An 18,028-nucleotide genomic window follows, 5' to 3' on the forward strand; every position below is an offset into this window, starting at 1 on the left:
GTGTGTGGCTGAGACCCATATGTGGGTCAATATGTGGGGCTGGGGGGTGGATGTGTGGGGCAGAGACTCATATGTGGGGCAATGTGTGGGGTTGAGAGCCATATGTGGGGTGGGGGGGTGGATGTGTGGGGCTGGGGGTCAATGTGTGGGGCTGCCCCATAAGTGGGGCAATGTGTGGGGCAGTGTGTGGGTCAGTGTGTGGGGCTGGGGGTGATATGTGGGGTGGGGGGTGGTATGTGGGTCAATATGTGGGGCTGAGACCCATATGTGGGGCAGTGTGTGGGGCTGGGGGTGATATGTGGGGCAGGGAGGGGGGCAGAGACCCATATGTGGGGTTGGGGGTGATATATGGGGCAATGTGTGGGTCAGTGTGTGGGGCAGAGACCCATAAGTGGGGTTGGGGGTGGTATGTGGGTCAATATGTGGGGCTGAGACCCATATGTGGGGTGGGGAGGGGGAGAGAGACCCATATATGGGGCAATGTGTGGGGCTGAGACCCATATGTGTGGGGCTGAGACTCATAAGTGGGTCAATGTGTGGGGCAGTGTGTGGGGCTGAGACCCATATGTGGGTCAATGTGGGTCAATATGTGGGGCTGCCCCATAAGTGGGTCAATATGTAGGTCAATGTGTGGGTCAATGTGTGGGGCTGGGGGTGATATGTGGGGCTGAGATCCATATGTGGGGTGGGGAGGGGGAGAGAGACCCATATATGGGGCAATGTGTGGGGCTGAGACCCATATGTGTGGGGCTGAGACCCATATGTGGGTCAGTGTGTGGGACTGAGACCCATATGTGGGTCAATGTGTGGGTCAGTGTGTGGGTCAATGTGTGGGGCTGGGGGTGATATGTGGGGCAATGTGTGGGTCCATATGTGGGGCTGAGACCCATATGTGGGGTTAGGGGTTGGGGTGGGGCAGTGGATATGTGGGTCAATATGTGGGGTGGGGGGGTGGATGTGTGGGGCTGGGGTTGATATGTGGGTCAATATGTGGGTCTGCCCTCCATTGTGTCCCATAGGGAGATGTGGGTCAATGTGTGGGGCTGGGAGTGATATATGGGGTGGGGGGGTGGATGTGTGGGGCTGAGACCCATGTGGGTCAGTATGTGGGTCAGTGTGTGGGGCTGGGGGTGATATGTGGGGCAGGGAGGGGGCAGAGACCCATATGTGGGGCAGGGGGTGGATGTGTGGGGCTGAGACCCATATGTGGGGCAGTGTGTGGGGCTGGGGGTGATACGTGGGTCAATGTGTGGGGCTGAGACCCATATGTGGGGCTGGGGGTGATATGTGGGGCGGGGAGGGGGGCAGAGACCCATATGTGGGGCAATGTGTGGGTCAATATGTGGGGCAGAGCACCATATGTGGGTCAATATGTGGGTCTGCCCCATAAGTGGCTCAATATGTGGGTCAATCTATGGGGCTGCCCCATAAGTGGGTCAGTATATGGGACAATATGTGGGTCAGTCTATGGGGCTGCCCCATAAGTGTCTCAATGTGGGTCAATCTATGGGTCAATGTGGGTCAATCTATGGGGCTGCCCCATAAGTGTCTCAATGTGGGTCAGTCTATGGGGCTGCCCCATAAGTGGCTCATTCTATGGGTCAATGTGGGTCAATCTATGGGTCAGTGTGGGTCAATCTATGGGTCAATGTGGGTCAATCTATGGGGCTGCCCCATAAGTGGGTCAATCTATGGGTCAGTGTGGGTCAATATGTGGGTCAATCTATGGGTCTGCCCCATAAGTGACTCAATGTGGGTCAACCTATGGGTCAATGTGGGTCAATATGTGGGTCTGCCCCATAAGTGGGTCAATGTGGGTCAATCTATGGGTCAATGTGGCTCAATCTATGGGTCAATGTGGGTCAATCTATGGGGCTGCCCCATAAGTGACTCAATGTGGGTCAATATGTGGGTCAATGTGGGTCTGCCCCATAAGTGTTTCGATGTGGGTCTGCCCCATAAGTGGCTCAATATGTGGGTCAATCTATGGGGCTGCCCCATAAGTGGGTCAATCTATGGGTCAATGTGGGTCAATCTATGGGTCAATGTGGGTCAATCTATGGGTCTGCCCCATAAGTGTCTCAATGTGGGTCAATCTATGGGGCTGCCCCATAAGTGGCTCAATGTGGGTCAATCTATGGGTCAATGTGGGTCAATATGTGGGTCTGCCCCATAAGTGTCTCAATGTGGGTCAATCTATGGGGCTGCCCCATAAGTGGCTCAATCTATGGGTCAATGTGGGTCAATCTATGGGTCAATGTGGGTCAATCTATGGGTCAATGTGGGTCAATCTATGGGGCTGCCCCATAAGTGGGTCAATCTATGGGTCAATCTATGGGGCTGCCCCATAAGTGGGTCAATCTATGGGTCAATGTGGGTCAATCTATGGGTCAATGTGGGTCAATCTATGGGTCAATGTGGGTCAATCTATGGGTCTGCCCCATAAGTGGGTCAATCTATGGCTCAATGTGGGTCAATCTATGGGTCAATGTGGGTCAATCTATGGGGCTGCCCCATAAGTGGCTCAATCTATGGGTCAATGTGGGTCAATCTATGGGTCAATGTGGGTCAATCTATGGGTCAATGTGGGTCAATCTATGGGTCAATGTGGGTCAATCTATGGGTCTGCCCCATAAGTGGGTCAATCTATGGCTCAATGTGGGTCAATCTATGGGTCAATGTGGGTCAATCTATGGGGCTGCCCCATAAGTGACTCAATGTGGGTCAATCTATGGGGCTGCCCCATAAGTGGCTCAATCTATGGGTCTGCCCCATAAGTGACTCAATGTGGGTCAATATGTGGGTCAATGTGTGTCTGCCCCATAAGTGGCTCAATGTGGGTCAATCTATGGGTCAATGTGGGTCAATCTATGGGTCTGCCCCATAAGTGGCTCAATCTATGGGTCAATGTGGGTCAATCTATGGGTCAATGTGGGTCAATCTATGGGGCTGCCCCATAAGTGGCTCAATCTATGGGTCAATGTGGGTCAATCTATGGGTCAATGTGGGTCAATCTATGGGTCAATGTGGGTCAATCTATGGGGCTGCCCCATAAGTGGCTCAATGTGGGTCAATCTATGGGTCTGCCCCATAAGTGGGTCAATCTATGGGTCAATGTGGGTCAATCTATGGGTCAATGTGGGTCAATCTATGGGGCTGCCCCATAAGTGGGTCAATCTATGGGTCAATGTGGGTCAATCTATGGGTCAATGTGGGTCAATCTATGGGGCTGCCCCATAAGTGACTCAATGTGGGTCAATCTATGGGGCTGCCCCATAAGTGACTCAATGTGGGTCAATCTATGGGGCTGCCCCATAAGTGACTCAATGTGGGTCAATCTATGGGTCAATGTGAGTCAATCTATGGGGCTGCCCCATAAGTGACTCAATGTGGGTCAATCTATGGGGCTGCCCCATAAGTGGGTCAATCTATGGGTCAATGTGGGTCAATCTATGGGTCAATGTGGGTCAATCTATGGGGCTGCCCCATAAGTGACTCAATGTGGGTCAATCTATGGGGCTGCCCCATAAGTGACTCAATGTGGGTCAATCTATGGGGCTGCCCCATAAGTGACTCAATGTGGGTCAATCTATGGGTCAATGTGGGTCAATCTATGGGGCTGCCCCATAAGTGACTCAATGTGGGTCAATCTATGGGGCTGCCCCATAAGTGACTCAATGTGGGTCAATCTATGGGGCTGCCCCATAAGTGGGTCAATCTATGGGTCAATGTGGGTCAATCTATGGGTCAATGTGGGTCAATCTATAGGGCTGCCCCATAAGTGGGTCAATCTATGGGTCAATGTGGGTCAATCTATGGGTCTGCCCCATAAGTGGGTCAATCTATGGGTCAATGTGGCTCAATCTATGGGGCTGCCCCATAAGTGGGTCCATCTATGGGTCAATGTGGGTCAATCTATGGGGCTGCCCCATAAGTGTCTCAATGTGGGTCAATCTATGGGTCTGCCCCATAAGTGACTCAATGTGGGTCAATATGTGGGGCTGCCCCATAAGTGGCTCAATGTGGGTCAATCTATGGGTCAATGTGGGTCAATCTATGGGTCAATGTGGGTCAATCTATGGGTCAGCCCCATAAGTGGGTCAATCTATGGGTCAATGTGGGTCAATCTATGGGTCAATGTGGGTCAATCTATGGGGCTGCCCCATAAGTGTCTCAATGTGGGTCAATCTATGGGTCAATGTGGGTCAATCTATGGGGCTGCCCCATAAGTGTCTCAATGTGGGTCAATCTATGGGGCTGCCCCATAAGTGGGTCAATCTATGGGTCAGTGTGGGTCAATCTATGGGTCAATGTGGGTCAATCTATGGGTCAATGTGGGTCAATCTATGGGGCTGCCCCATAGACGCCGTAGCCTGGCTGGGATGACCCGGAAGCGGAAGTTGTTGGACAATGACCCGGAAGCTGAAAATCCCGGAACTGAGAAAGAACCGGAACCGGAATCGGATCAAAGTGACCTGGAACATTATAGGGAGGAAGTGGGGCAGGAACCGGAACCAGGTGGGAACTAAGGTCCTGGAAGGGAAAAGGGGCTTTAAATGGGTTATAAGGGTCCTGGAAGGGGAAAATGGGGCTTTGAATGGGTTATAAGGGTCCTGGAAGGGGAAAATGGGGCTTTGAATGGGTTATAAGGGTCCTGGAAGGGGAAAATGGGGCATTAAATGAATGGGAGGGTCCTGGAAGGGGAAAATGGGGCTTAGAGTGGGATGGGAAGGTCCTGGAAGGGGAAAGGGCTGTTGGGTTGGGTTGGGAAGGTCCTGGAAGGGTAAAGAACCATGGAATAATGGGGTTGGGAAGGTCCTGGAAGGTCCATAAAGAGCCTTGGAATGGTTAGGAAGGTCCTGGAAGGGTAAAGGGATATTGGGTTGGTTGGGTTGGGTGGGTCCTGGAAGGTTAAAGGGGCATTAAATGGGTTATAAGGGTCCTGGAAGGGTAAAGGGCTATTGGGGTGGGGTATAAAGGTCCTGGAAGGGGAAAATGGGGTTATTGGGGTGGCTTAATTGGGTTCTAAAGGTCCTGGAAGGTTAAAGGGGCTTTGGGTTGGGTTATAAAGGTCCTGGAAGGGGAAATAGGGGCTTTGAATGGGTTATAAGGGTCCTGGAAGGGGAAAAAGGGCTATTGGGGTGGGTTAATTGGGTTATAAAGGTCCTGGAAGGGGAAATAGGGGCTTTGAATGGGTTATAAGGGTCCTGGAAGGGGAAAATGGGGCTTTGAGGTGGGTTATAAGGGTCCTGGAAGGGTAAAAGGGGCTATTGGGGTGGGTTAATTGGGTTATAAGGGTCCTGGAAGGGGAAATAGGGGCTTTGAATGGGTTATAAGGGTCCTGGAAGGGTAAAGAGGGGCTTTGGGTTGGGTTATAAGGGTCCTGGAAGGGTAAAGGGCTATTGGGGTGGGTTGGGTTGGGAAGGTCCTGGAAGGGTAAAGGGGCAGGGGGTGGTTTAATTGGGTTATAAGGGTCCTGGAAGGGGAAAAAGGGGCTTTGAATGGGATGGGAAGGTCCTGGAAGGTCACAGCATGGAGTAGTTGAGTTGGGTTGGGAAGGTCCTGGAAGGGAAAAGGGGCATTAAATGAATGGGAGGGTCCTGGAAGGGTAAAGGGGCTTTAAATGAATGGGAGGGTCCTGGAAGGTTAAAGGGGCTTTGAATGGGTTATAAGGGTCCTGGAAGGGGAAAATGGGCTTTAAATGGGTTATAAGGGTCCTGGAAGGGGAAAAAGGGGCTTAGAGTGGGATGGGAAGGTCCTGGAAGGGGAAAATGGGGCTATTGGGGCTATTGGGGTGAGTAGGGAAGGTCCTGGAAGGGGAAAAAGGGGCATTGGGGTGGGTTATAAAGGTCCTGGAAGGGTAAAAAGGGGCTTTGAGTGGGTTGGGAGGGTCCTGGAAGGGGAAAGGGACAGGGGGTGAATGGGTTGGGGTGGGTTGGGAAGGTCCTGGAAGGGTAAAGGGGCTTTGGGTTGGGTTATAAGGGTCCTGGAAGGGGAAAATGGGGCTTTGAATGGGTTATAAGGGTCCTGGAAGGGTAAAGGGGCTTTGAATGGGTTGGGATGGGTTGGTTGGGATGGGTTGGGAAGGTCCTGGAAGGGGAAAATGGGGCTTTGAATGGGTTGGGAGGGTCCTGGAAGGGTAAAGGTGCATTAAATGGGTTATAAGGGTCCTGGAAGGGGAAATAGGGGCATTAAATGGGTTATAAGGGTCCTGGAAGGGGAAAACGGGGCAGGGAATGGGATGGGAAGGTCCTGGAAGGGGAAAGGGGCATTAAATGAATGGGAGGGTCCTGGAAGGGAAAAGGGGCTTTGAATGGGTTATAAGGGTCCTGGAAGGGGAAAATGGGCTTTAAATGGGTTATAAGGGTCCTGGAAGGGGAAATAGGGGCTTTGGGGTGGGTTATAAGGGTCCTGGAAGGGTAAAGGGGCTTTGGGTTGGGTTATAAGGGTCCTGGAAGGGGAAAATGGGGCTATTGGGGTTATTGGGGTGGGTTGGGAAGGTCCTGGAAGGGGAAAATGGGGCATTAAATGAATGGGAGGGTCCTGGAAGGGTAAAGGGGCTTTGAATGGGTTGGGATGGGTTGGGTTGGAAAGGTCCTGGAAGGTCATAGAACTATGGGGTCGGTTGGGAGGGTCCTGGAAGGGTAAAAGGACATTGAGTGGATAGGGAAGGTCCTGGAAGGTTAAAGAATTATGGGGTGGTTGGGTTGGGAAGGTCCTGGAAGGGTAAAGAGTCATTGGGGTGGGTTATAAGGGTCCTGGAAGGGGAAAAGGGCTATTGGGGTGGGTTAATTGGGTTATAAGGGTCCTGGAAGGGGAAAATGGGGCTATTGGGGTTATTGGGTTGGGATGGGAAGGTCCTGGAAGGGTAAAGGGCTATTGGGGTGGGTTGGGTGGGTCCTGGAAGGTTAAAGGGACATTGGGTTGGGTTATAAGGGTCCTGGAAGGGTAAAAGGGCTATTGGGGTGGGTTGGGAAGGTCCTGGAAGGGGAAAATGGGGCTTTGGGGTGGGTTAATTGGGTTATAAAGGTCCTGGAAGGGTAAAAAGGGGCTTTGAATTGGTTGGGGTGGGTTGGGAAGGTCTTGGAAGGGGAAAGAGTCATTGGGTGAGTTGGAAAGGTCCTGGAAGGTTGAAGACTTATGGGATGGTTGGGATGGGTTGGAAAGGTCCTGGAAGGGTAAAGAGTCAGTAGAGTTGGGTTGGGAAGGTCCTGGAAGGGTAAAAGGGCTATTGGGGTGGGTTGGAGTGGGTGGGTCCTGGAAGGGTAAAGGGTCAATAGGGTGAATGGGTTGGATTGGGAAGGTCCTGGAAGGTTAAAGGGGCTTTGGGGTGGGTTATAAAGGTCCTGGAAGGGTAAAGGGGCATTGAATGGGTTATAAGGGTCCTGGAAGGGGAAAGGGGCTTTGAATGGGTTGGGATGGGTTGGTTGGGGTGGGTTGGGAGGGTCCTGGAAGGGGAAAAAGGGGCTTTGGGGTGGGTTATAAGGGTCCTGGAAGGGGAAAGGGGCTTTGAATGGGTTGGGAAGGTCCTGGAAGGGTAAAGGGCTATTGGGGTGGGTTGGGTGGGTCCTGGAAGGGTAAAGGGACATTGAGGTGGAATGGGAAGGTCCTGGAAGGTTAAAGAGTCAATAGGGTGGGTTGGGGTGGGTGGGTCCTGGAAGGTTAAAGGGTCTTGGGGTTATTGGGTTGGGTTGGGAAGGTCCTGGAAGGGGAAAAATGGGCTATTGGGGTTATTGGGGTGGGTTGGGAGGGTCTTGGAAGGGTAAAGAGTCAATAGGGTGGGTTATAAAGGTCCTGGAAGGGGAAAATGGGGCTTTGGGGTGGGTTATAAGGGTCTTGGAAGGGTAAAGAGTCAATAGGGTGGGTTGGAAAGGTCCTGGAAGGGTAAAGACCCTCCCCCCCCTCCATTCATTCCTTGGCTGTGGATGATGAAGCGAAGCCGTGAGCTCTCCATGATGTGGGTCCAAAGTAAACGCTCTGACACAGACATGGGGGTCCTGCCCCATAGATTCGGGGTTTCTGCCCCATAGATTTGGGTTTCTGCCCCATAGATTCGGGGTTTCTGCCCCATAGATTTTGCCCCATAGATCTGAGGGTTCTGCCCCATAGATCTGGGGGTTCTGCCCCATAGATTTGGGGTTCTGCCCCATAGATTTGGGGGGTTCTGCCCCATAGATTCTGCCCCATAGATTTGGGGGGTTCTGCCCCATAGATTTGGGGGTCCTGCCCCATAGATTTTGCCCCATAGATTTGGGGGCTCTGCCCCATAGATTTGGGGTTCTGCCCCATACATAGATCTGGGGTTTTTGCCCCATAGATTTGGAGGTTCTGCCCCATAGATCTGGGGGGTTCTGCCCCATAGATTTGGGGTTTTTGCCCCATAGATTTGGGGGTTCTGCCCCATAGATTCAGGGGTTTTTGCCCCATAGATTTGGGGTTTTTGCCCCATAGATTCGGGGTTCTGCCCCATAGATTCAGGGGATTCTGCCCCATAGATCTGGGGGTTCTGCCCCATAGATTTGGGGTTTTTGACCCATAGATTCGGGGGGTTCTGCCCCATAGATTTGGGGTTTTTGCCCCATAGATTTGGGGTTTTGCCCCACAGATCTGGGGCTCCTGCCCCATAGATTTGGGGTTCTGCCCCATAGATTTGGGGTTCTGCTCCATAGATTCAGGGGATTCTGCCCCATAGATTTGGGGTTCTGCCCCATAGATTTGGGGTTCTGCCCCATAGATTTGAGGTTTTTGCCCCATAGATTTGGGGGTTCTGCCCCATAGATTTGGGGTTCTGTCCCATAGATTCGGGGTTTCTGCCCCATAGATTTGGGGTTCTGCCCCATAGATTTGGGGGTTCTGCCCCATAGATTCAGGGGTTCTGCCCCATAGATTTGGGGGTTCTGCCCCATAGATTCAGGGGTTCTGCCCCATAGATTTGGGGGTTCTGCCCCATATTTTCAGGGGTTCTGCCCCATAGATTTGGGGTTCTGCCCCATAGATTCAGGGGTTTTGCCCCATAGATTTGGGGCTTTTGCCCCATAGATTTGGGGTTCTGCCCCATAGATTTGGGGGTTCTGCACCATAGATTTGGAGGTTCTGCCCCATAGATTCAGGGGATTCTGCCCCATAGATTTGGGGATTCTGCCCCATAGATTCGGGGGATTCTGCCCCATAGATTTGGAGGTTCTGCCCCATAGATTCGGGGCCTTGCCCCATAGATTTGTGGGTTCTGCCCCATAGATTCAGGGGTTTTGCCCCATAGATTCAGGGTTTTGCCCCATAGATTCAGGGGTTCTGCCCCATAGATTCAGGGGTTTTTGCCCCATAGATTTGGGGTTCTGCCCCATAGATTTGGAGGTTCTGCCCCATAGATTCAGGGGATTCTGCCCCATAGATTTGGGGATTCTGCCCCATAGATTTGGGGGTTCTGCCCCATAGATTGAGGGGTTCTGCCCCATAGATTCGGGGGATTCTGCCCCATAGATCTGTGGGTTCTGCCCCATAGATTTGTGGTTTCTGCCCCATAGATTCAGGGCTTCTGCCCCATAGATTCAGGGGATTCTGCCCCATAGATTCAGGGGTTTTGCCCCATAGATTTGGGGTTCTACCCCATAGATTTTGCCCCATAGATTTGGGGTTTTTGCCCCATAGATCTGGGGTTTCTGCCCCACTGATCTATGGGGTTTTGTTGCCTTTTTCCCCCCCATAGATCTGTTCCCAAATAGGAGCCGAAGTCCTTCAGCCCCACAGCGGAAACGACGGCGCCGTGACCCACAAGAACGGAACCGGACCCCAAATCCACCCCATAGAACTAAGGGGAAAAAGGGGGCGACCCCAAAGCATCACCCTATGGGGCAGAGGAAGAAGAATGGGACCCCAAACCATCATTCTATGGGGCAGAGGAAGAATGGGACCCCAAAGCATCACCCTATGGGGCAGAGGAAGAAGGGGGGGACCCCAAAGAAGAGGGGGACCCCAAATCCTCATTCTATGGGGCAGAGGAAGAAGGACGGGACCCCAAATCCTCATTCTATGGGGCAGAGGAAGGATGGGACCCCAAAGCATCACGCTATGGGGCAGAGGAAGAAGGGGGGGACCCCAAAGAAGAGTGGGACCCCAAAGAAGGGGGGGACCCCAAATCCTCACCCCACATCGCCCACCGTGCCCCATAGGGCTGGGGGGGTGAAGGGGACCCCAAATAAGCCCCATAGGGCTGGGGGGGTGTTGGGGGGCAGAATGGGGAGAGCTATGGGGCAGAGGAAGGGGATGGGAAAGGGGCAGAAGGGTTTTATGGGGCAGAAGAAGGGGAAGAGATGAGATATGGGGCTGGGGGGGGGGATATAGGGCTGGGGGGGGATATAGGGATGGGGATGGGGATATAGGGTGGGGATATGGGGCTGGGGGGGGATATGGGGTGGGGATATGGGGCTGGGAGGGGGATATGGGGCTGGAAGGGGATGTGGGGCTGGGATGGGGGATATAGGGTGAGGATATGGGGCTGGGGGGGGGTATGGGGCTGGGAGGGGGATATGGGGCTGGGAGGGGATATGGGGTGAGGATATGGGGCTGGGGGGGGGGAATAGGGTGAGGATATGGGGCTGGGGGGGATATAGGGTGAGGATATGGGGCTGGGGGGGATATGGGGTGAGGATATGGGATGGGGGGGATATAGGGTGAGGATATAGGGCTGGCAGCGGGATATGGGGTGGGGATATGGGGCTGGGGGGGGATATGGGGCTGGGGGGAGATATAGGGTGGGGATATGGGGCTGGGGGGGGATATGGGGCTGGGAGGGGATATGGGGTGAGAATATGGGGCTAGGAGGGGATATAGGGTGGGGATATGGGGCGGGGGGGGATATAGGGCTGGGGATGGGGATATAGGGTGAGGATATGGGGCTTGGGGGGGGATATAGGGTGGGGATATGGGGCTGGGGGGGGATATAGGGTGAGTATGTGGGGCTGGGGGGGGATATAGGGTGAGTATATGGGGCTGGGGGGGGATATAGGGTGGGGATATGGGGCTGGGGGGGGATATGGGGTGGGGATATGGGGCTGGGAGGGGGATATGGGGTGGGAGGGGGATATAGGGTGGGAGGGGCTATGGGGTGGGAGAGGGATATAGGGCTGGGGATATAGGGTGAGTATATGGGGCTGGGGGGGGGATATGGGGTGGGGATATGGGGCTAGGAGAGCATATGGGATAAGGATATGGGGTGGGAGGGGGATATAGGGTGGGGATATGGGGCTGGGGGGGGGATATGGGGTGAGTATATGGGGCTGGGGGGGGATATAGGGTGAGGATATGGGGCTGGGGGGCGGATATGGGGCTGGGGGGGGGATATAGGGTGGGGATATCAGTCTAGGAGGGGATATGGGGTGAGGATATGGGGCTGGGGGTAGATATGGGGTGGGGATATGGGGCTGGGGGGGGATATGGGGTGGGGATATCAGTCTAGGAGGGGATATGGGGTGAGGATATGGGGCTGGGGGTAGATATGGGGTGGGGATATGGGGCTGGGGGGGGATATGGGGTGGGGATATCAGTCTAGGAGGGGATATGGGGTGAGGATATGGGGCTGGGGGTAGATATAGGGTGGGGATATGGGGCTGGGGGGGATATGGGATGGGAATATGGGGTGGGAGGGGGATATGGGGCTGAGGGGGGATATAGGGTGGGAGGGAATATGGGGTGGGGATATGGGGCTGGGAGGGGATATGGGGTGAGGATATGGGGCTGGGGGGGAATATGGGGTGGGGATATGGGGCTGGGGGGGATATAGGGTGAGTATATGGGGCTGGGGGGGATATAGGGTGAGTATATGGGGCTGGGGGGGATATAGGGTGAGTATATGGGGCTGGGGGGGATATGGGGCTGAGGGGGGATATAGGGTGAGTATATGGGGCTGGGGGGGATATAGGGTGAGTATATGGGGCTGGGGGGGATATGGGGCTGAGGGGGGATATAGGGTGAGTATATGGGGCTGGGGGGGGATATGGGGTGGGGATGTGGGGCTGGGGGGGGTAGCCAAGGTTTGGGTTTGAATTCTATGGGGTGACACCAAAGAGGAACCACAATGGAAGACCCCAATTAAAGACCCCAGACCCCACAATAAACCTTCCCCTATAAACAACACCCTGTGGGGCCCAACGCTTTATGGGTAAATCCAAAGTGTGGGGTGGGGGACCAAGTGTGGGGCGGTGGGTTGTGGGGCAGAGCAGACCCCCCTATATCCCCCCATGTCCCCCCTATATGACCCCATATCCACCCCTATATCCCCCCATATCCCCCCTATATGACCCCATATCCCCCTATATCCCCCCTACACTCCCTCGATATCCCCCATATATAACCCTATACCCCCCATATCCCCTTATATCCGCCCTATATCCCCCCATATTTCCCCACATATCCCCCTATATCCACCCCATATCCCCCTATACCCCTCTATATCCCCCCATATCCCCCTAGATCCCCCTATATCCACCCCATATCCCCCTATATTCCCCCTATACCCCCCCTATATCTCCCCTATACCCCCCATAACCCTATATCCCCCCATATAATCCCATATCCCCCCCATATTATCCCATATCCCCCCTATATCCCCCCATATCTCCCCTATATCCCCACTATATCCCCCCTATAACCCTATATCCCCCCATATCCCCCTTATATCCACCCCATATCCTCCTAATATCCCCCCTATATCCCTCCATATCCCCCATATCCACCCTATATCCCCCCCCATATCCCTATATCCCCCCATATCTCCCCTATAACCCTATATCCCCCCATATCCACCCCATATCCCCCCATATTATCCCATATCCCCCCTATATCCCCCCATATCCCCCCTATATCCCTCCATATCCCCCCTTATATTCCCCCATATGCCCCTATATCCCCCCAAATCCCCTCTATATCCCCCCATTTCTCCCCTATAACCCTATATCCCCCCTATCCCCCTATATCCCCCCATATGCCCCTATATCCCAACATACCCCCTATATCCCCCCATATACCCCTATATCCCAACATACCCCCTATATCCCCCCCATATCCCCCATCTCCACTATATACCCCCATATCTCCCCTATATCCCCCCAAATCCCCCCTATATACCCCCATATAACCCTATATCCCCCTATATCCCCCCATATCCCCCTATATGCCCCCATATCCCCATATCCCACCAAAACCCCCCCCCCATATCCCCCTATATCCCCCCCATATCCCTATACCCCCCATATCTCCCCTATAACCCTATATCCCCCTATATCCCCCCATATCCCCCTTTATATTCCCCCATATGCCCCCATATCCCCCCAAATCCCCTCTATATCCCCCCTATAACCCTATATCCCCCCCTATCCACCCCATATCCACCCTATATTCCCCCATATCCCCCTAATATCCCCCTATATCCCACCAAATCCCCCCTATATGACCCCATAACTGACCCCATATCCCCCTATATCCCCCCATATCTCCCTATATCCCCACTATATCCCCCTAAATCCCTATATCCCCCCAATATCTCCCCTATATCCTCCTATATCCCCCCTATATCCCAAATTCCCCCTATATCCCCCCATGTCCCCTATACCCCCCCATATCCCCCCCTATATCCCCACTATATGACCCCATATCCCCCTATATCCCCCCATATCCTCCCATATCCCCCCTATATAACCCTATATCCCACCTACATCCCCTCTATAACCCTATACCCCCCAATATCCCCTTTATATCCCCCTATAACACCTCATATCCCCCAATATTTCACCTATATCCCCCCCAAATCCCCTATATCCCTCCATATCCCCCTAAATCCACCCCATATCCCCCTATATCCCCCCCATATCCCCCTATATCCGCCCCATATCCCCCTATATCCGCCCCATATCCCCCTATATCCGCCCCATATCCCCCTATATCCACCCCATATCCCCCTATATCCCTCCATATCCCCCTATATCCACCCAATATCCCCCTATATCCCCCCAAACCCCTTTTATCCCCCCATATCCCTCCTATATCCCCCCAAATCCTTCCTATATCCCCCCATATCTCCCCTATATCCCCCCATATCCACTATACCCCCCTATATCCCCCCCCCATATCCCACCCAAATCCCCCCATATTACCCCTATAACACCTCCATATCCCCCCTATATGCCCCCATATCCCCCTATATCCCACCAAATCCCCCCTATATGACCCCATAACCACCCCATATCCCCCTATATCCCCCCATATCCCCCTTATAACCCTATATCCCTCCATGTCCCCCCTATATCCCCTCTATATCCCCCCACATCCCCCCCTATATCCCCCTATATCCCCCCATAGCCACCCCATATCCCCCTATATCCCCATATTCCCCTTATATCCCTCCATATCCCCCCTTATATTCCCCATGTCCCCCCAAATCCCCTCTATATCCCCCCATATCCCCCCTATAACCCTATATCCCCCCCTATCCACCCCATATCCCCCCTATATCCCTTTATCCCCCCATATAGCCCTATATCCCCCCCAAATCCCCTCTATATCCCCCCATATCCCCCTATATACCCCCATGTCCCCCCCATATCCTCCATATCTCCCTATATCCCTCCATATCCCCCCCATATCCCCCCCATTTGGGGTCGGTTCCGTTCTGCATCAGCCCTTTATTGAGGCAGCGGCCACTTGTGGGGCAGCATCAGTTGGTCGAGGGTCTGTGGGGGGAGGGAGGAAAGATCATGGTGAGGGGGGGGGACCCACAGTGACCCTACAGCACCCATGGGTGCCCCCCAGCACCCATAGAGCTCATTTAACACCCATAATAACACCCCCAGCACCCATAGTAAACCCCCCCCACCCCCCACCCATGGGTGCCCCCCTGTCCCCATGGCACACACTTGGACCCCCCCCATCTCCTTGGACTCCCCCCATTCACTCTGACCCCCCACCCATGGGTGCCCTCCCCCCCATTAACACCCACTTCACCACCCCCAACACCTATAATAACCCCCCCATTACCCATGGGGTGCCCCCCCCCCCCAATCCCCTTGCCCCCCCCCATTAGCACCCATGGGTGCCCCCCATTAGCACCCACTTGACCCCCCCCAGCACCCATAGTGACCCCCACCCCCCACCCCATTAGCACCCATGGGTGCCCCCCCGTCCCCATTAGCACCCATGTGTTTCCCCCCCCCCCCCCCCCCCCAGCACCCATGGGTACCCCCACAGTAACCCCCCCAGCACCCACTTGCCCCCCCCAGCACCCATAGTGACCCCCCCCCCCCCCCATAGCACCCATGGGTGCCCCCCAAGCACCCATAGGGACCCCCCCTATCCCCATTAGCACCCATGGGTACCCCCACAGTGACCCCCCCAGCACCCATAATAACCCCCCCCCCCCATAGCACCCATGGGTGCCCCCCAAGCACCCATAGGGACCCCCCCTATCCCCATTAGCACCCATGGGTACCCCCACAGTGACCCCCCCAGCACCCATAATAACCCCCCCCCCCCATAGCACCCATGGGTGCCCCCCCCCCCCCCCATAGCACCCATGGGTGCCCCCATAGCACCTACTTGCCCCCCCCCCCCTCCATTAGCACCCATGGGTGCCCCCTCTGTCCCCATAGCACCCATGGGTGCCCCCCTCCCCCCCCCCATAGCACCCATGGGTGCCCCCATTAACGCACTTGGCCCACTCCACGTTAAGGATGAGATGGTCGTATCCGAATCCCGACACCCCCGCGATGGCGCGAGCGGCGTCTTCACGGCGATGGAAACTGATGAACGCAAAGCCCTGATGGGGGGGGGCAAATAAATAGGGGGGGGATTGAATCTATGGGGTCTTATGGGGTCTGAACGTCCCATGGGGTCAATGGGGTCCCATGGAGTTCTTGATGACCCAATGGGGTTGGATCTATGGGGCCTTATGGGGTCTGGGGGTCCCATGGGGTCCTTGGGGGGCCCTACAGACCCCATGGGACCATTGGGGTTGGATCTATGGGGCCTTATGGGGTCTGGGGGTCCCATGGGGTCCTTGGGGGTCCTTGATGACCCAATGGGACCATTGGGGTTGGATCTATGGGGTTTTATGGGGTCTGGGGGTCCCATGGGGTCAGTGGGAGTCCTTGATGGCCCAATGGGAACATTGGGGTGGGATCTATGGGGCCTTATGGGGTCTGAATGTCCCATGGGGTCAATGGGGTCCTTGATGACTCAATGTGGCCATTGGGGTTAGATCTATGGGGTTTTATGGGGTCTGGGGATCCCATGGGGTCAGTGGGGGTCCTTGATGACCCCATGGGACCATTGGGGTTGGATCTATGGGGTCTTATGGGGTCTGGGGGTCCCATGGGGTCAATGGGGTCCTTGGGAATCCTTTGATGACCCAATGGGACCATTGAGGTTGGATCTATGGAGCCTTATGGGGTCTGGGGGTCTCATGGGGTCAATGGGGTCCCACAGGGTTCTTGATGACCCAATGGGGTTGGATCTATGGGGTCTTATGGGGTCTGGGGGTCCCATGGGGTCAATGGGGTCCCATGGGGTCCTTAGGGGGCATTGATGACCCCATGGGAACATTGGGGTTGGATCTATGGGGTTTTATGGGGTCTGGGGGTCCCCATGGGGTCCTTGGGGGGCCCTACAGACCCCATGGGACCATTGGGGTTGGATCTATGGGGCCTTATGGGGTCTGAATGTCCCATGGGGTCAGTGGGGTCCCATGGGGTCCTTGATGACTCAATGGCACCACTGGGTGGGATCTATGGGGCTTTATGGGGTCTGAATGTCCCATGGGGTCAATGGGGTCCCATGGGGTCCTTGGGGGTCCTTGATGACCCAATGGGAACATTGCGGTTGGATCTATGGGGCCTTATGGGGTCTGGGGGTCCCATGGGGTCATCAGTGCCCTCGAAGCACCCTGGATCTGACTTATGGGGTCCTTATGGGATCAATGGGGTCCCATAGGGTCAATGGGGGGCATTGATGAACCAATGGGAACATTGGGGTTGGATCTATGGGGCCTTATGGGGTCTGTGGGTCCTTGGGGGGCTCTGATGATGACCCCATGGGACCATTGGGGTTGGACCTATGGGGCTTTATGGGGTCTATGGGTTCTATGGGGTCAATGGGGTAACTTGGGGGGACCCAATGGGCAATAAGGGGGGTTATAGGGTGGTCTTAGTGTGACCTTGGACTGCCCCGTGGTCTTGTCCTTGGCCAGGTAGATGGGGGGGGCAATAAGGGGGGGCTATGGGGGGGTATGGGGGGCTATGGGGGTTATGAGGGGTTATGGGGGTAATATGCAGGGGTCATGGGGGGGATATGGGGGGGTCTTGGGGGAATATAGGGGGTTATGGGGGGAATATGGGGGCTATGGGGGGCTATGAAGGGGTATGGGGGGCTATGGGGGGGTTATGGGGGGGTTATGGGGGGCTATGGGGGGGTATAGGGGGCTATGAAGTGGTATGGGGTGATATGGGGGGGTATAGGGGGCTATGGGGCGTTATGGGGGGATATGGGGAGATATGGGGGAGATATGCGGGGCTATGGGGGGTTATGGGGGGGATATGGGGGTTATGGGGGGCTATGGGGGGGATATGGGGGGTTATGGAGTAATGGGGGGTATGGGGGGGATATGGGGGAGTATAGGGGGCTATGAAGGGGTATGGGGGGCTATGGGGGGATATGAGGGGCTATGAAGGGGTATGGGGGGGGTATAGGGGGCTATGAAGGGGTATGGGGAGCTATGGGGAGCTATGGGGGGCTATGGGGGGCTATGGGGGTCTCAGTGTGACCTTGGACTGCCCGGTGGTCTTGTCCTTGGCCAGGTAGATGGGGGGCAATAAGGGGGGGGCTATGTGGGGTATAGGGGGCTATAGGGGGCTATGTGGGGCTATGGGGGGGTTATGGGGTGACCTTGGACTGCCCCGTGGTCTTGTCCTTGGCCAGGGGCTATGAAGGGGTATGGGGTCAATAGGGGGGTATAGGGGGCTATGTGGGGGCTATGGGGTTATAG

The 18,028-nt window shown here is 55.0% G+C and overlaps 1 protein-coding gene and 1 long non-coding RNA gene across 3 annotated transcripts in view; one reads left to right on the forward strand and one right to left on the reverse strand.

Annotated features, from left to right (window-relative positions):
* The window catches only part of LOC107307714 (suppressor of SWI4 1 homolog), a gene marked incomplete at its 5' end in the record, with an annotated part of 31,227 nt that extends 20,913 nt beyond the window's left edge, over positions 1 to 10,314 (forward strand). Inside the window, 2 exons of the mRNA XM_085535884.1 lie at positions 4,364 to 4,518; positions 9,707 to 10,314. Coding sequence (XP_085392010.1) covers positions 4,364 to 4,518; positions 9,707 to 10,314 — 763 coding nt within the window. The remainder of the gene's footprint in view (positions 1 to 4,363; positions 4,519 to 9,706) is intronic.
* A 4,341-nt stretch (positions 10,315 to 14,655) lies between these two features.
* On the reverse strand, positions 14,656 to 17,847 carry LOC146750972 (uncharacterized). Of its 2 annotated transcripts, none has more exons than XR_014941994.1 (3): positions 17,808 to 17,847; positions 15,699 to 15,805; positions 14,656 to 14,723 (listed from the first exon to the last, which is right to left on the reverse strand). It is a non-coding gene; the product is annotated as an uncharacterized LOC146750972 (long non-coding RNA). The 2 variants fall into 2 exon arrangements; XR_014941995.1 differs by lacking the exon at positions 17,808 to 17,847 and adding an exon at positions 17,201 to 17,248.
* Between the last annotated feature and the right edge of the window lie 181 nt (positions 17,848 to 18,028).

This window comes from Coturnix japonica, unplaced genomic scaffold (genome assembly GCF_054131305.1).
Source record: "Coturnix japonica strain WE unplaced genomic scaffold, WE-NBRP24 Scf211, whole genome shotgun sequence".
Lineage (NCBI taxonomy): Eukaryota > Metazoa > Chordata > Aves > Galliformes > Phasianidae > Coturnix > Coturnix japonica.